This window comes from Ptychodera flava, chromosome 11 (assembly GCF_041260155.1).
Source record: "Ptychodera flava strain L36383 chromosome 11, AS_Pfla_20210202, whole genome shotgun sequence".
Lineage (NCBI taxonomy): Eukaryota > Metazoa > Hemichordata > Enteropneusta > Ptychoderidae > Ptychodera > Ptychodera flava.
In genome coordinates this window covers 20,484,846-20,510,456 of record NC_091938.1, presented here as the reverse complement: position 1 = coordinate 20,510,456, position 25,611 = coordinate 20,484,846, and the positions used below count along the sequence as shown (strand labels likewise).

Here is a 25,611-nt window from a genome sequence, read left to right as displayed (position 1 = left end):
CTGCTTTTTCTAAAATCATTAATTATGCAAATGAGCAAAAAGTAAGCAAGCCACACCCATCATTTGCCATTTGCAAACTGAATCTATGTACCAGATTTGATTCTGATCTGATGAGCCGTTTTTTAGATACCGAGCACACAGACAGATAGACAGACAGACACACAGACACACAGACAGACAGACATCGCTGCGACATATGCTCACGTATGTCAACACGTGAGCAAAAATTGTATTGTAAAGTTTGAGAGTCAGAATACCCATACCTGGGGAGCATTCTACCTTAAGATAAGAATAAGATAAAATATATTTTGCTTTCTAGAACAAAAAGAATGAGACTATTGCATAATAGCTGTTGTCTATACAAGCGTCAAACCATGGGTAGAACTTAATTTCAGCTTTCTGTACACAAGTTATACTACCACACTTGAGGCCAAAATGCGAAGTAGGTTTATTTGGGCTACAGGTCAAACTACGCTGAATTTCCACACAGGAGTTGATGGACGACCGTGGTAAGGCGTCACTGTACTTTTAATATACCATGGATGCACTTCAACAGAAAAATCCCGTCATAATAAAAAATTGCCCTTGTCGAGGGAGAAAATATTACCACTCAATGTCTATTGAAGTGTCTCTTAACGTTCACCAGGGCGCTGAGGGCGTTTTGGCGCTTGCCTCAACTCAATTTGAATATGAACGCTATTAAAGTGATCATGATTTGCCCACTGCTGTGAGTCACAGCGCGGGAAAGAAATTTTATAGATCATATCGTTGATGCTACTACACAAGCTGGCTGGAGTTCAGGAGTCATCACCTGTATGTAGAGCATTAGTAACGTTATATTTGTAAGCTTACGCAACAATCACAGGAAATTGATCGAGGAATGTACGAAAATTGTCAAACTTCGGTAAACATCGAAGTATGAATGAGAACGTGACATGATATTTGATGTGATTTTGATGCGAGCGTTCAATCCTCTCCGCTGCGCGCTAACAATAAACAGTGGCCGATAATCATTATTATCCTCGCCGTGGCGAGGGAAAGTGTCTCAACTGCAGACATGAGGTCACATTTGAGTCCCGAGAAATGACAACGCTGGGAGTTTTTCTTCCCTTATTTTACGACGGCAGGACCTTTCATTCAGTCCAATTATACATGGCATAGTTATACTGCGCGGAACCGCTGTTCTGCGCAACAATGAAAGATGACCCCGCTGACCCCTATTGTGAGAGGACAATAGACCTCGGCATACCTGAGTTACCCACAATGCATCAATGCGTATATTGCTATGTTAATGTTAATACGGAGCATGCCGGTACATGCTCCCAGCTCCTTGTCCCGATGACAAATCTTTGTTTATCGATCACTAACCCAGTCAAACCGAGCGCTGATTAAAATCAGTGGCGTCGAGTGCTTGAAGTTCTCACCAGAAGTTCAACTCTCCGTCGCAGCTCGCCAGTAGCTATCTGTTTGATCAACTTGATCTCTCTCTCTCCCTCCCTCATCGTCAGGATCAAGTTAAAGAATGTAGAGCTCTAATCGCAAAGTTGGAGACGTCAGAAGAAATGAGGTAGGTTCTTGTCAAAATGTGGTCACCAAGAATTCAAAAGTCTGCGTACTGAATGATAATATTTACACTTCTTCTGGTTTGAAGGAACAGCCTGTCATGGGTACTTCTTCTAGCGTTTGAGTTGCCGATAAGAACAGGATTTATGTTACTGATAGACCGTACATGTGTTAACTTGAATATCAAGATTGTCCGTCTCGTGGGGAAACCCAAACCAGGGGTACATCAGTTTCTGGCTACCTTGCATAAGCCACAGTGCAGCGTGCTGCCTTTTATTGGGCCTTCCGCGACTTCAGGTGTTTTTTTTCCGACGCCATTGCAAAGCCAAGTGAATTTGTCGGGGAAAAATATTTTATTGGTCAAAGGTCATGCCGTTTGTCAATCATTTCCACTAAAAGAAATAGTCAAGTCGATATCAAAGCGAACAGAGTTCCAAAAGTGGGTCTATCAAGCGTAATCTTGTTAGACAATGCTGTAAAAAGAGACAATGTCCGACTATTAGAGTTTGGCCGCTGATTTGTGTAACAATGCGCTCTGTTGGCGTGTAAAAATATCCTCTTCTCTTATTTATCTTGAAAGAGAAGTCAGTGGTTTTGGCACAAATCTTAGAAGAAATATGGCCCCGGGTATGGCCTCCACCACCACTCGTATAAATCCGCTCATTAATTCATCACTTCTCCAGGCTCGTTAAATTATGTTGCGTCGCAAAGGACTTCCCGCGCTCCTGAGAACTTGCAAGAGTTTGTCGACTCAAATCATTTGAACTGCTTGAACTTGGGTGTTATTCTGCTATCAACGCCGTCCTTGATCATGACCCCCACTGAGAGATGATAAAAGTACAGTAGCCCTCTGATAATATTTTTTATCAACCAAAACCAAGCCCTTGAATCAATCTCATGATCACTTCGTGACCTCTTTAGGGTCAGCCGGTCAGTTTAGATGCCAACTTCAAGATGGCGGCTGCAGTCGACCCAAGAAACACGGATTGAACGTGTGTTGAAGGTAGAATTATGAAGATTTAGTCTAGTTATAGGGGCTTGTTGCAGAAGACAAGTAAACAAGTCTGAGCTGTTGCGGTATTTCTGCTTTGCTTTAAGTTGAATATTAAACTCGAAGATTCATAATTCAATGTTGGTCAATTTTCCTCATCCGTTCGAGGAAATAGGAAACTTAATTGCTACATATCCGCCCGACAAACGATTGTCATATTTTTTTCGAATCCAAATTAAAGTACATTTTGTGGTTGGTAGGTACCAGGTCACAGAAAATTTGACGTGTTGGCGCTTTGTCCAGTTTGCCGATTGACGAAACAGTGAACCCTTGGACGTCTGATAAGGTTTTCAAATGTCTCGATGAATTTATAGCTAGCAACTATGAGCCTGCACAATGAAAAATCAATAACTGGCGAAAAAAAGGACCAGGCCTCCGGTTGCGTTAATTTCTTACTTTGACAGGTACAGAATAGCAATGGGGCAATAACTAACACAATTATTACATACTCAATTCGTTTCACGTCTCCAGGAGTTTAAATATTTTAAAATCGAATCAACTGCGTCGAAGGGTAACTGAGTAAAATTAAACAATATCAGGAACTCACTCATTAAAATTGTTTACGCTTTCGAGTTGAGGTTTCATGCATCCCGGCCGAACGTGAAAATTTCGCTCAAACTTTCTCGAGGAAACTGCGACAAATCTGTCCCCAAATTAAGAATAACAATCAAGGGTCAAAAAGTTTGGTAGTAGAAAAAAATCACCCAATATTTACATACATTTGAAATTCAAAATGGCCGCCATCCCTGTGTTATCTCTACGGAGGAAATAAAATTCTCGATTTTCAAAAACAATAAGGCGGTGAAACCTTTATTTACACCAAAAGCTTCAAAATAAGCCCCAACAAGTGATAGATCAGAAAAGAATTGTAAAACTTCGAGAGTCCAAATATCTGTCCCCGAGGCGCATTCTACCTTAAATTCAGGACGGCGTCCATGATCATATGGCTCGCTTTTACCACTGGCACATACATAATGCAAGCATACATCACGGTCCCTCCACAAACCGTGCATACATACACCCACACGGATGCAGGCCAATACATCTACAAACACACACATAGCGATGACCGAACACAGAGACACACAAGGGTAAACTGGAAATCCGTTTTAGTCGATGTTTACCTTGTTTTGTGTTGTTGGTTTTTTTTGGCGATGAAACAGCGCTGCCGACAACAATTGATTTTCGATCGAACAATACACGGTGGTCCTTCCACCCACATGATAACGAGGCCACCGCAATCACAAATGTCATTTAAAAGAACGGGTCTATACTACTAGCAACAAGAAAAGAAATTTGAACCCAGTATGTTATAATCGATACCCTACATTTTACACGTTGCAAAGACGGCCAGCGGACGCAATGTTAAATTCCTTTGGTTGCCTGTCAACGGTTGGGACGGCGGTATCACGGCTCTGCGTGTCAATATGACCTCCATGCTGTACAGCTTAGACTGGTCGACAAGCCCCTGACGACATCTGTACGTGTGTGGGTGTGAAGGAACCCGTTGACGTACACAACAGCTACCTGCGCCCTTCATTGTTGCATGCACCTTGCTAACAATTGTTGGTTTTGCTGTTCTTTCGTTTCTTAGGAATGCTTTATTTTTCAGAGTGTCGATAAGAGTGCACGATTTTTTCACCTCGTTTGAGAGGCACACGCCAAGTTTCATATCAACCGATGTTTTATGGTTGCACAAGCTCGATAAGCGAAGAGCAGCCAACTAGCCGAATTTAATACATGTAAATGTACCATTCTCTAACGAAATTTAAACTATATTATTTTTGAACTGTTAGTAACTGTCCTACCGCTCCGATTCATAAAAATTCCACTCCCGTTCCCCTCTCTGCCCTGCCAGAATATCTTCGTGACCCCCCTCCCATCCCAGGCTCCCCCACTGCGAAGGCCATCTCTGTTCCAACATACTTACTCTGTACCCATTGGCAAACGCCCGAAACCAACCGAATGATACAATCCCCGGCCGCCCATGGCCCAATGCTCAACGGAATGAAATTTCTCCGCCTGCTAAAATGTAGGAAATCGGCCGGTCCTGGCGGAGACCAGTAATACCTGCGCGAAAAAAATTGCTCAGCCGTTCCCCGCCCGCTGACACTTGCAAATTAATGTTCGTCTGACCAGAAAACGTGTCAAGTTTACACGTTTGCTTTATTAATTATCCCGAAAGTGCTCGTTTGGACCGTAGGGGTACAGAGAAAGTGATACAATTTACTCACAGTCCCCTAGGGGGACTGCGATTTAATCATAGCACGGTCGGTAAATCTGGGGGTTATTTGTGCTGTGCTGCCGTGTATACCATTGTGAGAAGGGGTGCGTCCGTGTGCGATTTCAGCCTCCTCTCAGTTCCTCGACCTCCAACTCTACCAATCCGCCACTTGACGAGCCAAAACAGCTTAATAGTCACGCTGGTATTCTATACTCCTTGTACTGTCAGAATTGATTCAGTGAGATCCGCTGGCTCGCCGATAATTTGGTTACTAAGCTTTCAAAGTTCACCAACAACCTCAAATATTAATAAAACAAACCGTGCACATAACCGAGCAAACGGCGTTGCGTCACACAGGTGCGGTGAAGTGTGTCAACTCTCCGACATGTTCACAAAGTGTGACGTCTGTGCGGAGAGCCGTTACGCAAACATGCCTATCTGGGTAGGAATGCTAAACATAACGTAATCCTGTGATCCGGCTCCATCCAACACGACATGCTCATTACAGTTCTGGTTGAACAGGCGTTTCTAAATATTCACATCTCGCCGTCCATCAAGCATGTTAATGCGAAGTTATGGTAAACATCTCCTAAAGAGATCAAAAGATGCCGACACAGGTGTTCACAGAGTGTATGACAGCGCTTGTTTTTTGGGTGACAGTCGTGCACTTGAACTGTGGAACAAGAATGGATCGATCCCCATCTAATCGACCTACATGACGTATGTCAAGCGAGACTTACAAGTTACACAATTACGGATTTTGATTGTGCCCCAGACAGTCCGTGATTGTGCCGGCGCTGAGCGCAGTCGTTCAAAATCTTGACTCTGAACGCCTACACGCGTCAAATCCTAACAATGGCCACCTACGGTAGTACCACCGGCCGTCTCTGGCTTGTCAATGAAATTTTTCATAGCTTGTACCGGAGCAAAGTTGGGAGTGCTTTATTCTCGCGAAGTTCAGCGATAATCTCGAACATCAGCCGACATCTAGTCTATTGACAGTCATACCTGTATCAGACTATATGTATAGTGTGAAATTTGCTCTCCACAACCCCTAGGGGTACGCGTTGTCTTTGCTAGTGCGCGCGTGTCCAATACGTGCTATTCACAAACTATGCCTCGCTCAAAATTGCATGCATTTGCACAGGAAAATGATCCTCATAAACTTCTATAGCTCAATCTAAAATCTGAAGCTATTTGGTGAGCAAATTTTAATATGTGGCGCAGGATTGATATGAACTCTGCCTGATATACAATTCGAGGGCAAAACCAGTGGATGAATGGCCCTTTTGTTCAGTTTTGTCGGTCAATCTTGGAACTCTGCCGGTTAATAATCGTTGCAGTGATAAATTCGCGTGCTATCGAGTATATAACGATTAATTAATTAGTACACAGAACTAAAGAGTCAAAAATATATCGATCAGGTTAATTAATTAGTATCAAAGCAAGCTACAGAATATCATTCATGGTGGTATATATGTCGAGTACAGCACGGGTTAGGACAATTTTGCATATGACCCAAATATCTATTGATGCGTCGCGGTCAACCCATTGTGAACAATTTTGGGTTCATTTTCAAGTCAAGCGCCCCTGGGTGCAGCAATAGACCCACTGGCTCGAGGGTGTATGGTGCAGCGACAGAAAAGCCCGATTTTCATCCCCCCCCCCCCCGCCAGCAGTTTATGAGGAGCTCGATCGACGGTCAAGTTCATGCAGTTCACCTTGCCTACCCCCAGCCTCTTGACTCGGAGGAGGCGCTATTCAAAGAGACGACCATGAGTCAACTGGATGCCTTTTTTCAACGAATCGGCTGTACCCGACACGTAACTCTTACACACAGTACAAAAAGCTTCGCCATGAAGTTTCATTTGTGACCCCTTAGGATGAGAGCAGCGCTCCGGTTGAGTTCTATTTTTAGAACGTAATCCGAGATGTGAAAAGCGAACTCTTCAGTCGGGTTTCATTTGTAAACAAAGGGCTCTACACAAGATGTAAATGCAAGTACACAGCGATCTCGATAACGGTATTGTACGTATTGTCCAAGGTACATCTATTGCATGTGCATTGTGAGGTATATATATCTGGCGGCTAGATTGCTAGATACTTACCTATGTAACCTCAATGTATTGCACACACAATTGCCTGTTGGTGCAGGTATTGTCGTTGTTCCTGCTCTGATTTGCATACCAAAACTCATCACCTTTCTTAAGAAGTTTCTATTTCACTCCTATGCACGGTCCTAGGTGAACAGCTTAAATCGTTTGTAAATAAGTGTAATTCTATTTTCAAGGTGAAACGTCATACTGTACAGGCGACAATCCTGTTTAAACAGAATTGTCTTCTATAAATTCGAAATGCAGTGATATAACCGTCTTGCCAGATGTATACTTGCCTTTTTGTTGGTAAGCCTAAGGACTGATCGCTGAGCGGATCATACAAATAAAAGACAATTTTAAGGCAGTATGCGCCTCGAAAATGAAAGACTTAAACTTTTGCTCAAACGTTTCTTAATGAATCTTTCAACAATTCTCTTTCGAAATTAAGAATAAAAATCGGGGGTCACTGTGCAAATTTTGGTACTAGAGACGCGTTCTAAAGTTTATTTCTGAATATTGTACATTCAAAGGTAAGATAATCTGTCCAGACAGACACTGTGCAAATTTTGGTACTAGAGAAACAAATAAACTAAGATTTACCGATATTTAAAATTCAAAATGGCCGCCATCCCTGTGTTAACACTATGGAGAAAAAAAAAATTTTCGAATTTCGTAAAACTAAACCGGTAAAAAGTTTTCTTACACCAAGAGCTTTAAAATGAATCCCCACAAGTGGTACATCAGAAAAGAATTGTAAAAGTTTGAGAGTCCGAATATCTGTCCCCGAGGCGCGTTCTAAAGATGATTTCTGAATATTGTACATTCAAAGGTAAGAGAATCTGTCCAGACAATCTTAGCTCCTGTTGACTGCCGAGCAGTCAGTCCCACATAATCTCGGATCTGAAGAAGCTTTCTGAAAACAATGTTTACAAACAAACGAAGCCTGGTAATCGTGATCAATATGCAAATAAAAAAATATCATTTAGTAATACAAATTATTGGCCGTAAGCAAACATTTAAGCTTTCACACGACACTTTCTTGCTTACTACGATATGGACCCTTTTCATCATAGACGTATATATTCATCGTTAGTTGTACAAATAAGAAAAAAATTAACCATCGTGTTGCATTCTTCCTATCCACGTGACAGGGTCAGAGTGCATCGACACATGTCAGTCGAAGGTAGTTTTTACTTAAGGTTGTAAGCGTCTCCAAATTTAAAGTTTAAACTCCCACTCAAACTTTCTTTCAGGAAACTTTATACCATTCTCTTCATGATCAAGAACAAAAATCAGGGGTTACAAGACAAATTTCGGTACAAGAGAAGTAAATTATCCGTACGTTCCCGATAACTAAATTCAAAATGGACTCCATCACGATGTTAACTCAGCGGTGGAAAATTGAATTTTCGATTTTCTCAAGAACAAGATTCTTTACTGAAAACTTGGGTTGCTACACAAACTCCAAACCAGTCCAAATAAACAGCAGATCAACAGACTGAACAGAGTATTGTAAATATTTGAGAAGCGAATATCAGTACCTCGAGGAGTATTCTGCCTCAAACATACTTCAAAACAATTTCTCGGACGCTGAGTGCAATGCTAGGGTCAGCAAACACAGCAGAGACTGAGAACAAGTAGCCATTAACAACTTTCCTGGTAACAGTTCTCCTTCGGTCGCTCGGAGAGTAGAATTGTCTCGTTTGGATTCTGTCCTCAGCTTTTGTGATTGGACCGAATAAGAAATATCTGTATACCTACTCCGACCTTAAACTCTTTTTCGGATCCGCACTGGCATTGTTTTGCCAAAGTTTGCTCTTTTTTATGGATCGCAGACCATTACAATAGATCATAAAAAGTTCCCGATGGATCCTATTGCCGAAATGCATGTTAACGGGAATACTTTTTTTTCATTATATTTTTTTAACCTTAAACCTTGAAAAAATATTCACTAGAATCAACATTATCCGAATCTTTATTTATCTTATATGCCTGCGAAAGTAATTATTTTATATGCCTGCGAAAGTAAACACCGCGTAACAACACCAAACGAGTAGAGACTGGATGGTATTTGAAATCATACAGAATACATAATATTTATCATGGTTTCTCGTTGTTATCTCTGGGTGATATAGCCGTATAGCCTATGCGTGGGAAACTGATAGGGACCCATCAACTCCCAGTCCCGTACCTTCGCCATTTCATGAGTGGGCTGTTCCTCGCACGGTCACGTGACGCAAGTACCTCGACAAGTGCACTCTTCATGATCTGGAAGAGACGTGTGAGATCTTGCACTTGTAGACACTTTTGGCGCCTATTTAGGAAAAGCCTCTGTTACATTCTGTAAACCGTCTTTGTCTGTGCGTCGGTCGGTTGGTTGGTTTGTTTGTTTGTTTGCTCAAGGTGTTGTCAGGTTACAAGTTGAAGTCCGGGTTGTAAAGCTACCTGTACCAAGTGATGGATCTTGAATCACCGGAGAATTCGATTATTAAAGTCCCATTAGCAGTAACTTTCCATGTTTTTTTTCGCGCGTAAAATTCAGCTTCTTGTTCTTCTCCCAAAATTACGTCGACTATTTACCTCGTGTAGCGTTCAACTCGTCAGCCGGGGGCCTGGTTGTGTGCCGCATGTCGTACCATAGGGTCTTAGGTTCAACGTTATTTGTTGATACAGTGCTAGTCTCGACTACAACACAATGCATTGTGCTAGCTGAGAAGAAAATGTATGAGTGAGTACATAAGAAAACTAATAAAATATTACCAAATGTTAGAGCTTACTGGTCCAGTAGTAAAGGACTGTGGAACTACAATTTTTGAAATCTTTTTCGATTCTTTGAGCATATAAAATACGTTATGACTCTATTGACTCGTTGAGACGTTAGGAGAGATGAGACGAGGGGTCAAAGGTCAGCTATACTTGGCAAAATGTAATACTGTCTGTCGTTTAGAGAGATTTTCGAACGAGAGATTTGAGCAGGAATCTTCCTAAACATGCAGGATGATAACTCCTCATGTGGAAATATTCATGCTCTGCTAAACCAGAGTTGGACAATGGCCACACAAATATCGACACGATCAACCAGCTGGACTGGACAACTCGCCCAAAGCCACTCCTGGTTGTAAATGGCAGAATGAAGATGCATGACCTTGCCGGGACAATAGTATCAGCAAATCACCTATTCTTTGTTATTCGTGTGTGAACTAGTCGGGCCGCGGACCATTCTGCTATCTAGATTTGACAAGTTTTGTCTGTCGCATTTGTGTGGAGGATAAGAATGTTTATATACACTGATAATGGACTCTGAAGAAGAGTAACTCTAGATTTCATGCAAGTGACAGGAGACAGAGAAATCGTTGTAGTGGTCGACCCGTAATTTGACTGCCTGTCCACCAAAACACCTGCATATAGACTGATGTCCTGGGATGACCAAGATAATGGAAAGAAAACCAAAATTAGCCTCTCACCATTTTTTCACGTTAGTCGTTCATCATAGGCTGGCTATCAGAACGAACACGTTTTTTATTAGCGTAATTGCGATGTGTATGCACCGTTCCATACAGAGTCTACGGGAACTTATGAATACTAGTACAAAATTAACACTCAGTAACCGAAAACGTCGCTCCTAATCCTATCATAAACATGTCAAAGGGGCAAATACACATATTAAGAAATAAAATGTCCGTATGTTTTCTTATATAGATTTTATCAGACTGAAATATTACCTTCAAGTACCAAATCTATATTATATATTATTAGTAAATATATCTCCATTATTTCGATAACGTTCATACAAAGAACGCTGCTGATGATTTGTAGTTGCTATCGGGGAATGTATGAGCTACAGGCTCAACCCTAGCCCTCGGGCCTGAGATGGTTGCCGAAGAAGCCGAGAGTAGCGGGTAAATATGAAGTCATGCTGCGTGTCAACGCACTACATATTTTCAAGACTGCACAAATATTATGGCCGTCGTAAATTACATCCCCCTCCAGGTAATAAAAGATGGATCTAGTCCAGTTGACGAGTTTGGCTTTCTTCGTTTGAACTCTAGCGCGACCCTGATGACGTCAACCGTGATTTCGCTGCTCGGACACCGGACACTTGATGTGTTGCGACGCAGTTGGAATGTCAACAACTTGCAGTGACTTGATTCAGAAAAAATATTGTCCCGAACAAAAAAGCCACTGTTTAACAGTTGCAGTACAACTCCGGTCAGTGTATGAAGATGTTTCGGTTCTTCACCGAAGCGTTTGTCATTTCTCTTCATTGTAATATTTTCCTGCTTTGTTCTTTAAACAAAATAGCCGCTTAATCGTTAGCCGGGGCAAGTATGGACAGCAACTGAACGCTCCACACGTGCCTGGGAAACATGCAAACAATACCCATGCTTACAACGGTTGCGCTGCGTTGCTATAATTTCAGCAGGGACGCTGGCATCTATATTTTCCAAATTTACTTCCACTTGAGTGTAGACCAAATTCATTTAAATGGGGTGATAAAATGATTGCAACGCGATTAAAAGCGCGAGTAGGTTCTTCTCGGGGTGAAGGAACTGGGTACTTTTGAGACGTTGAAGATGAGACGTCACTGGCGTTTTAAGGTCACGGCCGTTCATTGGTTTCTTGGTGGATGATGATCAAACCAGTTGTCATATTGCAGTAGTTAGGCAACAATCCATTCAACGCAAAGACCGGCACTTCACACCCTAGGCTCCTCCTAATCCATGGCTATACAATGCAGTGTTTGCCTACGAGGATTACAAGTAGTATGTCTTTTTGAAGTCTTTTGTGTGCCTGCAGTCCTTACATCTAGCTAGCTATAAACGTTGCGTGATGATCATTTCAGAGAAATTTGTCCCTTTTTTGAGAGGGGTATACACAATGCACTTTATGAACTTAGCTTGCATCACATGAAAATATGAACGAACAATGATAGTTTGCCCAGTCAGCGAATACTTGGAGTACAATGTCTTACCTCTGTAGAAAACATTTTGATAGGGTATGCAGTGTACACATCGACCAAAAATTGACAATGAAACTGACAATGGACAGTAAATGGCACATGAACCCACTGTATAATTACACCAGCACTTTGTATATAATTTTAAAATGTTGTGAACCTCCTGCGTTTGTTAATTTGACATTGAAGATAGCGATGTGGGTCATCTTTGGCCAAAGTTTGAATACTGTGTTTGCATTTTTCGTGTGGATTTCTAAGTTGTCGGGTAAAAGCAATTTGTGTGCCAACCATTGCAAACACTTCTCTGCCAATCACGACATTCAAGGGTTTCATATAGTCCGTAACAATGTCACATCTGTCGGTTAGTCCATTTATCATGGCTGAAGTGACTTGCTGAAATTTAGCGTTGTTGGTTATCAAAAGCGTACGGCTGCAATCACCAAATTGCGTCCAGTCACAGTAGTTGCATCGAGTTAATCTGATCTCATCACTTTTGGTGAAATTTTACACAAAGTGTTGTATAACAGAGCGTTATGCTCCGAGATACGGATGTACTCGTCTGAGAGAGAGAGAGAGAGAGAGAGAGAGAGAGAGAGAGAGAGAGAGAGAGAGAGAGAGAGAGAGAGAGAGACAGACAGACAGACAGACAGACAGACAGACAGACAGACAGACAGACAGACAGACAGACAGACAGACAGACAGACAGAGACAGAGAGAGACAGAGGAAAGGGACAAAGTTAAAGACAATTAGAGGGCAAAGACGGAGACACAGACACAGACAGAGCCAGATAGATAGACAGACAGACAGACAGACAGACAGACAGAAAAATATAGCAAGACAAGTTATAGAACACGAAACAGTAAGAGATAACAGGGAGAGACAGAGAAATTCAGAGACAATGACCAGGAGAGATAGTCACGGACAAGGATAAATCAACAGACTGACAAAGAGCAAAATAGACAGACAGAGCTGTGGACAGAAGTGATGTCAGGCTGAGTGATTCTCATCTCTCCGTCAAGAGTCAGAACAACCATGAATTCAGCTCCTGGTCCCACTGTTACTGTGATGTGAGGGTACATGCACCGTTATTTATAACAGGGCGTTCTCTCTGACAGCATACGTCCATAGCATGATATTAACCTGTATGCATTGCACGGTTGCGAAGACTTTAAAAAGGTCGAAGTACAATGGGAAGGTCCGTCTTAAGTTTGTATGGGTGCGGTTGACTTCAGTCTGTTTTCACCGGCCCAACGGCGCACCCGGCACCCGCTACCGAGGCAACCAGTGGACTATGGCGAAAATGCCACCGTATTGTGTGCGCCGATTTGGCTTATCCAGTCGTGCATAGGTAAGAGCGATTTCAGAAATTGTGGAACGATTGTCCCCTTTGGACAACTTTCATGCCTTGACGTTTGTTGTTCTGTCAAAATTACGAAGGCAAATTATATTACAAATAACTATTCACAGTTGGCCGTTTAATGACGATAAGCTTCGAAACAATACGATACTAATGATATATACGAAGTATAAAGCCGTTATATTAATTATCATAAATCTCGAAAGACAAAAAAAGTCGAAATATTGTTTCTGATATTTGCAGTCGACCACATTTTGATCTTTATTGCAAAAGTATATCGAGAACAACGCGTTCGAGAGATCTCTCATCCACAGCAGTTAGAGAATATTTTGGAGGGTTGACGGCCAGTTGAGATTACATTCACGACCCGAAAAAGGCTGACCTGGCAAGGTTGACAGGCTTGAATGCTCTTGCATTGCAACCGCAGAAAGAACTCTGCCCCTTGCTATGACAGACAAAAGAAATTTTATTCCACGTGCACCGTTGCTTGATGTTAATATCATAAATGGTTCATTTGCACGCAAAGATTTGAATAACGTGTATCTAGGTCAGTTGCCAACCAGAGCCACGCTCCCCACTGCGCAATTTGAACATTCTCGATTTTGAGGCCAAGGCATTGAAAAATTTAGCTTTAGTGTGACGATGTCTGCAAACTTGGCCGAGTCGTTGTACCTTCCAGAGCGACATGTGTTCTGGCATACACTAGACAATCAACAGGTGGTTGGCCAAAGATAACGCTGAGATCGTTTCTCCCTGTGTTTACAAATTCACGGGATAATACAGGGGGGATTTAATCCCCGAATTCACATTAAAATACTTCATAATTGTTCGATTCCTGTGATAATTCTTCCATCTGGTCTTGTCTATTAAGAGTATTTGTCATTCTACGCATGTGTAGGGATCGGTCATCGGTTGGTGAAAGCCGCGTTCACACAGGCACCGTGTGAACGTACTTACAAGGGATATTACTGTCTATCGTTACCCACACGCCAATGCGACAAATCTACGCGACCATCACACTGTGTTCTCTTTGTTTTTCAAGTTTATGTCTTGTGTGTTGCACTCACTCAAGATCGATGCTAGAACCATATGGTAACAGCTATTGTCCTTTTAAATTCCATGTGTGAACCACCAATTCACTTTAAATTGATCTCGTGTCGGATGTTGACTTTCGCAAACTTTACAGATCTCTTGTTGTAGACCCAATGTTCAGAGGTCATCATTTTTTTAAAGCAGATAGTCGAACCATCCATAGTTATCTAATCGAAATAAAAATTATCAGGTGAAAAATGAAATGCCTGTACTTGCCCCACGTGATTCAGGCTATAATTTATCATCAATGAAGATGTGTATGTTGAATCACGTGACAGGCCATTTTGTCGACCTTTATAATAAAATAGAGAATGTTATTGGTCAATGATGGTTCCTCCATGTATGTATGTATGTATGTATGTATGTATGTATGTATGTATGTATGCACACACGTGCGTATGTATGTGCGTACGTGTGTGCATACTAGACTATGCTTTTAAAATATACATTCGTCTGCAAAATTTTGTACTGCATCAACTCTATCTCCGACTGAACTCGATAACGCAGCGCTATAGCCATAATCAAGGCTCATAAATCTGACCTACAGTGTATCTGGTAACTCAGTTATCTCTGTGTGATGTCAGTTCCTTCCTCCGCTGCTACCGGCTCTTGGACTCGTTCCGAATATACCTGCACGAACCTTGAACGTTTATCAGATATCTGACGTGAGATACGTACGGACTGCTAGTTTCGATTAAAAAAAACTGGCAGAAGATCTCGATAAACGTTTAAGAAGTCACAGAAGGGTACATAGATCGATTATCTTGACGAGGCTGACGAAGGTCCGTCGTATCATGACGAGACAACACGCTTTAAATTTGTCTGTGATCATGTTGTATGTAAATGATTCTTGAGTCATATCATGAATGGTTCTGACCAAGGTTTACTCAGCCCTAGTTCTCGCAAGGCCGATGGTAAAGAGTGGACCTATCTTTTGCATGTTTTTTGGGTCGAAATAGTCGTCTTTCTCAAATACAGGGCACCTGGCACTAAGCAGTCGATTTTAGAATAGCTGTTCATTTGATAAAATGTTTTGCGAGTTGTATAACTGCAAACTATTAAAGGAAACAGACACAACTGCGAAGTTGAACACTTTTCGAGACTTCTTGTTTCACTCAATAAACAAATGTTGCCGGCAGACTAAAGAGCCACGGGTGTGATGTCACAGGCGGCGGTCATACTGTTTCTGTGGTGATAATTATCTTATTAGAAACGTTCCGTTGCATGGTTCCTTAGATTTCCGCACAAAATCTTAACCATGCGAATGAAACGAATGTAAGTTTTTTGGTCAAGAACAGGGCTGTAATCTTTGCAAAATTCGACATTTTGTCATGTATTTTAAACACATTTGTGACATATTTGGCTGACCAATTCAATCCTTCAAGGTCGCAATCGTTACGGTAGCTAGAGTGCGTAAGTTCACAGCTCAACGGTTGCTGGAAGTTCATATCATGGATCTCGCGGACAACGAGATAACGCAGAAGACTGCGTGAATTGCTAAAAAAAGACACCATCGCGATACCGATATCTTTCCATGGGACTTCCAGTACATAGCGTGTAAGAATGCCACGCAAATTTGTAATAAAACTAATCTCTAAATCTCAAAATGTGCTCATCGTGACAATCAATTTGATGAAATCCGTCGTTTATCTGTCGTAGATATTTGCACTATGGACTTTTTATTGATCGTTCTGTGGGGGACCAAGTCATTGTATTCGTATAAACTCTCGAAAGATGGGCGTGTTGACTGACCTCTTGCAAACAGAATTAAACTTTTAGGAGTAAAATCGTCAGTTATAGGCACTAGGGGAAGTCCCGAATAACGTCATCACGGATTAATTGTATGGAGTATCGGCCATGAGAATTCGTGATTTTTGCGTCATTTGTATTTGCAAAATCAACTTATTGCGTGCGTGCAGTCGATGCATTTTCGCGCGCAATTGACGATGATTGCTGACAGAATTGTATGCAAATGAGACAGAGTAGAAACACGCGACAGCTGAAAGCTTGTAGTGCCACACGAACGTTGAAATTCTCGGCGAGGTTAATAGAATAATGACATATTTACGATAAGTTGAGAATTATAGCTCATTATCTCTCCATTTATTAATTTTTACTGTGTGATAATACTTAAATATGTAAGTGTTTATTTTACGACGACACAATTCAGCGGATTCCTCGCAACAAGCTTCACGGTCGTAGTAGCGTAGTGTAGTGTAGTGTAGTGTAGTGTACTTGTGTAGTGTAGACTTTGTTTCATGCAACTCAAATTTTTGGCATAGAAACTGGATTGGCAGCCATTTTGATTGGCATTCTAGATTTTATCTAGTAATCGATGACTGCAATCTGTTTTGTGTTCAAAATCCAGCAAAGAAGACCGTCCTTTTTGACCGGTACATAGATTCCCCCATTACTGCTCATTTTGATGCGTAATAGTCCGATCGACTTAAAGTCTAAAGTTGTTGTGATATCACCTTTTTTTACAAAATGGAGAATTATTTGACCACACAATAAATGAAAAATGTCATCGATAAGCCACCCGTGTAAAGTTTGATCAGAATTTAGGAAAAATGTTATGCTTTAATTTATTTGTCAAGTTCAGTGAAAAAAGTATGTTTCCTCAGTTGTCATTTGGAAACGGTACTGCGACATGCTCTACAGTCAATAAATAAAAAAAAGTTTCTATTAAAAGTCGTCAAGGTTGCGCCCAGACTCACAGGCAGCGTCCTTGGAAATGTTTGTAAAGTAATCTTTCACGAGCGTTCATCGTACATCATTGGATTGGGCATTCATATCCAATGACACCCCAGTGACAATAAATTTTATTATTGATATGTAATTACCCTCCAGGGTCGTGACCTCTTCAAGTGGCTACATCCATCAATCAGATATGCTCAGAGCATTGGTGCAGCGTGGAACTTGAAGTTGGAACGGAGTTTGCGGGGAATTTCCACACCGCTGCAACTTTTTCTCAAGCCTGATAATTTTAACCCTGTAAGCGCAGTAATTTTTCCCGCCAAAATTTCAACATTTTACCAATTTTGTGAATTTTCCTGCATTTTTTAAAATAATTTTGGATCAAATGGACATCACATTTCATTGGTTACAGATTTTTATCAAAATTGTAGCAAAACTTTGACAAAATTTACTGGTGTTTATATGAGAAAGGCCACAAAAATTGACTTTGGCGCTAAGAGGGTTAACATCTTCCCCGCTCCGTCCGCTTCTGCCATCATCTCCTTATATCCATGTTATCTGCCAAAGCAGTTCACATATCCGTCAACAATCAATGAAATCATTGTCAGTACACGAAAAAGGTATGATCTTTCAATTACTCCAGTCACCTATCGATCACGATGATTTTGATTGATACGGTTTCATAAAAAATTTGGGACATTAATTTTGCGTGCCAACGCCTATAAGTGACATAACGGAGTGCCCACGCAGGGTAGCACTAGTCAGGAATGTGGACTGAACTAAATAAAGCGTAGCGTGTACCCTGGATGTGAAGTTAAATACACGATCTAACAAGTTCAGCGTTGTTGGCGTTATCTATGCAAATATGTTCAAGTACATCGGGGGACCATCGCACTCAGCTGTAAATTACGTGACAAAGTCTTATCTCACTACCAAAACGTTAAATCACCGACTAAACTGGAACGCGGTGAACTCGATACTTTTTTATCAGGATCCAAATTCGGGAGATAATTCCTCACAAAGATTTACACCTGAGGTGAAACTTCACTATTAATGGAAGAAATTTGCTACCTAACACTATGATTCTCTGCCACATTTTTAATCACCACACCACCACTTGATAACAACTCGCTTTAGTTTGGAACTTTGGACCAAGACTCTTCTGAATATTCCATTCCGACTCAGAAGAAACCTTGACTTCTTAGGAATTGCCTCCAAGCATACACACTCCCTTTGAACCCATAATCGATAGTCATAAATTTAACAATTTAACTTCGCCGACCGACGGTGACACGCTTCTATAAACTTGCTAATTCGACTATAATTTGCGAACCGTTTGAAACGCAATCGCTTTAGGCGAATTTATGAGATAAAATACATCAGTGCAGTCACCGAGTCCACAATGACTTTTGAATGGAACAGACTAGAATGATCGCTTTTCAAAAATCTTACAAAGATGTCTTCCTAGGCATACATCGGCCTTACTACATGAAAACATTTCTGATGATGATGTGGAAAGATGCGCTGTGTACGGAGCAGTTTTGTTAGGGGGGGGGTTCGATATTGTACCGTGAGAAGAAAGCTGACCCAAACATCGGGGTATCAGGGTACCAGGCTATCTACGTTGGTTGGACACTTGTACTAGAGAGGCATACACAGAAATCGGTGTGCGTGTACTATGGCGCTTCGAATTCTAAAATCTCACACGTGTGATTTGTTTTGTTAATTTCGAACATAAATGGCAAGAAACCATAGCTGTTAACGGTCTTTCAACCCCCAACGACGGAACTTCATCCCCGAAAGTTACCATGACCTCGACAGTGTTCAAAAACCAAACGTGCTGATGTGCGAACCCATCTATTTCGTCATCAATTGTAGCGTTACCTTGAGCAGCATTTTTTTCATGAAAAGGAAGGATGGTGTCAGGTGACATCATAAAGTGTCGGGGCTGAAAACGGTGCGACCCCAGTGTTCTGCAAACAATATTTGTAGCTCCATGCATCGGGGAGCAGAGGTCTCCCGCACTCTATATTTTGTTTTGTATTCTCAAGTGGCCACATATTTGGCTTTCAAATTTTCTGTCACCCTGAAGAACAGTTCAAACACTTCGTTTTGTTTGGGCGTGTCCTCTGAGCGGTATAAGAGAAGGAAACTTCCAAGGTTGCGTGCCATATTGTGGTCGGATAAGACAAAGGGCGTTGTGTTTTGTTCTATTCCACAATGAAGAAAAGGAAACGGCTTTGTCATTTAAAATATCACCAATACCGTTAGTTTTCTTCGGGGAGACCAGAGTACGCATTCTATAGTCCTCCTTCGGTCTTTCCGGTTGCGGTGTCGGCGCATCGCTGGCGATCTCCCCTCTCCTTTATTTTCTCACTGGGCGAGATCCACGAATCGGGGCACGAAGTATGAGAGGTGTCGACGCAGTGTATGACAAGTAAGTCACCGCTTTTTATCAATTCTTCCTTGTCAACGATGCTGTTCCAGTATTCCTGTGATTCAGCGACAGGCCGCAGGAATGACTCGGAGATTACGCACATGGAGAAGAAATTTTCGCCGACAGACAACTGGGGGAAAAATCTCGGACCGGTCTTTTAAAGCAAATCTCGTTTTCTTCCTGTCGGGTTTACATCGGGACGATATCGTTTTCACCGTTCGGTCTGTGATGGTTTGATCTGGTCACGTAAAAACCGTCTTCATAGTCCATAATGCACTTTTTTCTGTTCAAAGCAAATCATTTTATGTGCAAATCAGAGGAAAATTCTGTTGTTTGTTGGTTTTGATTGTTTGTTTGTTTGTTGTAAATCTGAATTATGATATGAGTATTTGTCTGAAACTGAACATTAGCTTCAGGCTGATAAGCATTATGATACATTGAACTTTGTATGTTAAAAAGCTATGAATTTTCGGTTGACAAGGTTTCTTCAAAGTCCGCACGCATCTTCAACGCAGTAACGGTGAGGGAAAAACTTGACGCACACATTCGGGCACACGCAGGCCATATAAAATAACACCATTTTATTAACGATATATACAAGCGCGCGTGCGCAAAACAATCACACACGCGTGTGACCGTACCGAGTGAACACGGTGTACACGGTGTGTACGCTGTTATTAAATTCAGACACACATTACACAGAAACAAGCGGACAACTTTCTGCACCATTTACTAATTTAGAATTCAGCCGCTCCTGAACTACAACGTTGCAGTGACCCACCTGGCAGAATGACCCAAGGGGGTCAAAGTTGAGCTTTAAAAAAGATTCTTATCAGCTACAATGTCAAGAACCAGCCAAAAATTTCTTAGTTGCCTTGAACCACACAGATAAGAAACGCTGTTATATTTGCTAAAAGGGTGGATTTTAACATAGGAGCTGCTTACGTGGAACAGATGGACTAACTCGCCCCGTCGAATAAACTCGTATTGCAAATGTTACAAAGAAATTTGAATTTTGCCTGCGTGCAGCTGGCTGATCGTACAATAGTATCGATAACCCAGATGAACTGATGGATATAATAATGGCGGAAAAAATCTTTTTGGTAGATAAACTATCAGCTTACCCTCGGAAATACACGTAATTGGTCATTCATTGGCTAGTTTGACCAGCATTAGTTTGATAATAGTCCAACGGCCCTGCATCATTGAATCAAAGCGTTAGAGTGACAATGTGTCCAGACTTTACTCTTTTCTGTCATTTTCCCCAGAGGCTGGGTCGAGTATGCAAGATCTACGTATATATACTATCCCGTCTTCATAGAGACGCTTTAGTTTTATCAATTGAGTGGGACTCCTCTTTTTATCCTTTTAAAAACTTTCTCGAGCGAAATTCAAAGCGCTTTGAAGGTAATTGACGTCATATGCATCGCTGATGGTGTGAACTTTTCATCCAAATAGCGTTCCGACAGGATGGTCTCTAAGCTTCTGAGTCGAGACAATAACTTTGTGGAGTAACCGCATACATTTTTTTGTTCCATAATGATTGTGACGTAATATGTACGTCATTGTGTCACAAAGTCTCTTTTCCTTAGCTGTGGTTTGAGAAGCATGAGTGATTTCCTGCGGTAAGATAAAGACAAGCGAAGGAAAGATTGATGTCCTTTTTGCGCCAGCCCTGAAGCGACCGTACATTCAGCTGTCAACGAAGACTCTATTGGCGGCCTCTCAGGCGCAATACTAACTTCTACGGCTCCAATGTGGCCCGGATTTATTCATATGTAATAAATCAGTGCACTGGTCCATAAAACCTTACACTTCATTATTTTTTCTCTCTCATATTTCACTTGCAGCCAGCTCAACGTCACCCGACAAGGGAGTTTGCCTGACCTTCGGGAAACTTCGGATTTCGTCATCGACCACGAAACGAAAGAAATGCTGGAGCTTCGGGATGAGATGCTGAACCTGCACCTGAAACCGAGTTACAACTCGCCGAGGAGTGCCTGGTCGGCTGGCACGAGCCGACAAGAGTTGGACAGAATCAGGTTACAGGTAAGACAGAAAATAAAATACACAATAGAATGTTTTTGGAGCAAAATAAACCTCTTTAATACTTATGTATGTGTATTCGTGCGTTATCACAAAAGGTTGAAACCGTATCAATTGACTATTGTTGGTATGTACTGAAAGACGTGGATTCTTTACTTTTACTGTAGTTGACAGGTAGGTAGGTAGGTAGGTAGGTAGGTAGGTAGGTAGGTAGGTAGGTAGGTAGGTAGGTAGGTAGGTAGGTACGATATATGAATGGATGGATGACATGGATGGATGGATCTATGTATCTATCCATGTATCTATCTGTGTATCTATGCAGCTATGTATGCATGCATTTATGTATGTATGGGTGTGTGTGAGTGTATGTATATATCGGAATTGATAAATCGGTTGCAAAATGCCCACTGAAGTTCTCCCCAAGGAAAGCCAAAGGCAATAGAGTATAAGAAGTCTAAAAACATAGGAGATTCCAGAAATTTCTGCAAAATGTTTTATATGAGTGCGCGCGCACGTCTTCCAAGGGAAACGCTGTATTCCCGCGATTGAACACAACCAGTAACCAGTACCCAGTACTTGTCCCCACTGTCCAACACAAACAAAAGAACATCAAATAAACCCAGGTGCATTTCCGTTCGCACATTAACATATTTATTGACAGTACTGTTTGAATTCACTAAATGTTACCAATGCCAATAGACAGCATTTGTCTGATCAGCAAAATTCTGACTTTTGGCCATGGCATATAGACAGACCACCATCAATTATCCATAGTCTAAGAAAACAAAAACAAAAATTAAAACAAAAAGTTGGCCGTATATTTTAAGGGTATTCATAATGAGCTACTCAAAGCTATACCAGCTTTAGCTGACTCTAGCACGAGGAAATTGAAGTGTTTGCAGATCTTTATGCACGAAGTGATCCCTCTGAGCTCCATATGATAACGATACGCTCTCTTTTACACTTGTTGGTTTGTTTGTTTACACTTCTTTACACCTTTAAATGTTCGCAAAGTACGAACAAAGTGGGTAAAAAGCCAAACACATACCACTGTCAAGGCAAATTGGCTCCAAAGCGAAATATAAATCTTTTGTTATGCCAGAGCATTTGAGCATTTTCAGCTCAAACTGACAATCAATCAGCAAGACCAGGCACACAAATTTTGAAACATCCACCAATGGTCAACGTATATTGTTTGAAATTACCGGTGCCGGGCGTAATAGAAACCCCGTGCATTTGGAACGCGCGAAATTGAACAAGGTAGTTGGTAATGTTTGTGAAGAAAGAATTAGAATAAAGAATTGTCTTTCAAAGTGTAAACAGGGTGAAGCAGAAGACTGTCGCGGAATTACACTTTACCCAAGGAGAAAACTGAAGATAACAGCGTCCCCTACAGTTGCAAGGGTTAGATGTCACCCAGTCGCTGCGAGTGAGCATTGTACATAACAAACACCCATATAACATGATAAATACGTGTTTTGGAACACTCGTTTTCCATGGCAACGTCTGCAAGCCCAAGGCTGTTTTTCGTACTTCAATAAGTTATATATTCTGTTTCCGTTTCTCTGCAGACTCCCCAGACGCCTAACGTACAGCCGATCAAGCCACAGACGCCGCTGACGAATGGCGAAGTCAACCACAACGTGGTCAAAAAAGTGCCCAAGCCGCCAGAAAGCCCCCAAAATGGACTTACAATTACAGGACGAACTCTACCTCTGCCGCCTGCCAAACCCCAAACGAACAGCCACACGCGACCGATTGTCACTAAACCGCCGAAGGCGCCCTCACCGGGGCTTCGAGGAAAGTCGGGAGAAGTCAACGGGTGTTGAGCGCCGAGTTCAGCTGGGGACATTTGAGGAAAAAGTTTTTTTTTTCAGTGATTGAGATAGCTGTCAATTTGAAATTTCAAATACACTAGGCTTGATATTATGAATGAGAGCGCAATTTCGATATAATTGGGACTTATCCGAGCCAGTTTTCCAGTCAAAATAAACTCACTTCAAAAAACCGGACGATAGTTAAGTTTACCAACATACCTTCTTGAAAGGAACGGAAATAGATTGAGGAATTTGGACCAAAATGTTAAAACTTGGAGACACTATAGTCGAAGAAAAGGCGGTTTGAGTGTTCCTTGTTGGAAGAGTAGGAGCCTTGGTGCCTGCGGATGCTTAGTACTCTACTTCAAGTCCCCGGCTCCAAGTGATCAAGATGCTTTGGAACGAGTGAATAATCATCAAACACACTAACAAAAGGCTTTAAATTACAGTTCAACCAGAAAGACCCCGAGACTTAATGTCATTTTTTTTAATTTATAAGATAAGAATTGGTACTACTGGTTATTAGATATTGTCATTTTCATAACGTAGGGTAGAAAATCTTTCCCTTGAATGGGGAAACACATTTTTTTTTCATTTTGTTTCAAGGAAACGTTACTTCGTCCATTTTCTAGAGTAGAAACGACCGTGACCTTCGACTTAACTGTCGACACGTCGGCCCGCAAGCATCACCGTCCAAGTATTATATACAAACAACTTCCAATAGATTTTAGCTAGTAGATACTTTTGAATTAAAGGTCAAGCAGGCTTAATCATCAGACGATTATTTGCTGAGTGACAATAATTCAAAGATATCCAAGCATATTCGTATTGCTTTCGGATTCGCAGGAATCGTTCACGAATCCGGCGTACTGTGTAGTTTAACGGTTTAATTCGTTGGAGGGGAAACTCAAGCCTTTTAATAATTAGCCATGATAGCGCTTTTCCTGAGGAATACACGATCTGATCCAGCTTGCGATGGTATGTGGGAAATTCACTGGCTATTTGCAGACGCCCCAGTATGCGTTCATTTATACATACATTTTGCTCACTTTACTTTCCCGCCAAATTACAAATTAGCTCAAATTACGTGATATGATTATAGCCAAGAACTATGAGAGATCGACAACACGTAAACGCACAAGTCAATTAGTAGAAACATAGACTCTTTTGTTTCGAGTATCTATAGTGCCTTGTATTGTACTTTTGATTCCTCTCGTATGCTGTTTCCTTTGGCGGGAAAAATTGTGTGTTTGGGAACCAGGGGAAATGACGTTTGAAAATTAACATATTGCTCTAAAAAGTTTTATGGCAGCATATGATAATTAATATGGCAGCATATGATAACAGAGAGATACGAAATAATTGATTTTGTCAGTTTTAAGAAGCCTCGATACATTTACCATAGCTCTGTTGGAAGTTATCGAATTTTGAAGTTCAAGTTTTTACTACCTTCGGTTTTTCTTTTTTTTCTCCGAAGTAGAGATTTAGTGTATTTTAGTGTGTGTTAGTGCAGTGTGTATTCCGTGGTCGCCAGTTAGTAAGCCAATGCAATACGGGTATCTCTGCCCAGGGTGATGTAAATTACGATTCATGCGAACGTTCGATGCCCGGATGTTACATAGAACTGGTGGTCGCTTTAGTAACGGTATTGCGTTGAGCAATGGAAACTTCTTTCAGCATGTTTTCTTTTGTTTGTTTGTTCTTGAAAAGTAAAAGAGAAAATTTCTTTATCCTCTATCATCAGAGTCCTGTGCATTCCTTGTGTGAAAAGAACGACATTGATTTTGTGATGCATGCCTGACTCAATTCATGTTCTCGTCGTGGATGCGTTGTTTGAGGAAACTTAAAGGAATACAGTCGTCGGAAACCGCGCTCAAAGGTCGTATGGGACCCATACGACCAATGTAAGCACTTTCCAAGGTACGATGGTAATTGATGAGAGTTAAAACATGTCTGTCATAATCTATATCGTATAATTTAAATGTTGCAGCTATGATGATGAGGTGCATCGAGATATCGTGCACGAAATACATTGTTTGTAAGAAACTCGCACAGGCGCAGTTCCGACGACTGTTTCCCTTTAACCCTTCTAGCTCAAATTGCTGAATGAATGCCGACGCAATAAGTTTTCATTTGTTCTTCTAATTGTACCCATGTTGTGTTCTGCCCCGCCCGGGCATTTTAAGATATTCCCTTAAGCAAGAACGCGCCTCGAGAGTGAAAGACTTAAATTTTTGCTTATACTTTCCTAAATCAAACTTTCAACCATCTTT

At 41.3% G+C, this 25,611-nt stretch overlaps 1 protein-coding gene across 2 annotated transcripts; it reads left to right on the top strand.

The window, feature by feature from the left end:
• The first annotated feature begins 1,277 nt into the window (after positions 1–1,277).
• Positions 1,278–25,075, top strand: LOC139143762 (uncharacterized). 2 transcript variants are annotated; one of them, XM_070714311.1, is made up of 3 exons: positions 1,278–1,567; positions 21,326–21,524; positions 23,093–25,075. In XM_070714311.1, exons 1-3 carry the CDS (start codon positions 1,563–1,565, stop codon positions 23,348–23,350), a joined length of 462 nt encoding a protein of 153 aa, XP_070570412.1. In that variant the 5' UTR covers positions 1,278–1,562; the 3' UTR covers positions 23,351–25,075. The 2 variants fall into 2 exon arrangements, with proteins under 2 accessions (XP_070570412.1, XP_070570411.1); XM_070714310.1 differs by lacking the exon at positions 1,278–1,567 and adding an exon at positions 18,442–19,475.
• Positions 25,076–25,611: the final 536 nt, after the last annotated feature.

Bases quoted from the DNA above. Each gene is read 5' to 3' on its own strand.
- LOC139143762 (XM_070714310.1), top strand. From the start codon at position 19,447: ATGAGAGGTGTCGACGCAGTGTATGACAA. The intron at 19,476-21,325 runs GTAAGTCACCGC...TTTCACTTGCAG, and splicing joins GTCGACGCAGTGTATGACAA to CCAGCTCAACGTCACCCGAC. The intron at 21,525-23,092 runs GTAAGACAGAAA...GTTTCTCTGCAG, and splicing joins TGGACAGAATCAGGTTACAG to ACTCCCCAGACGCCTAACGT.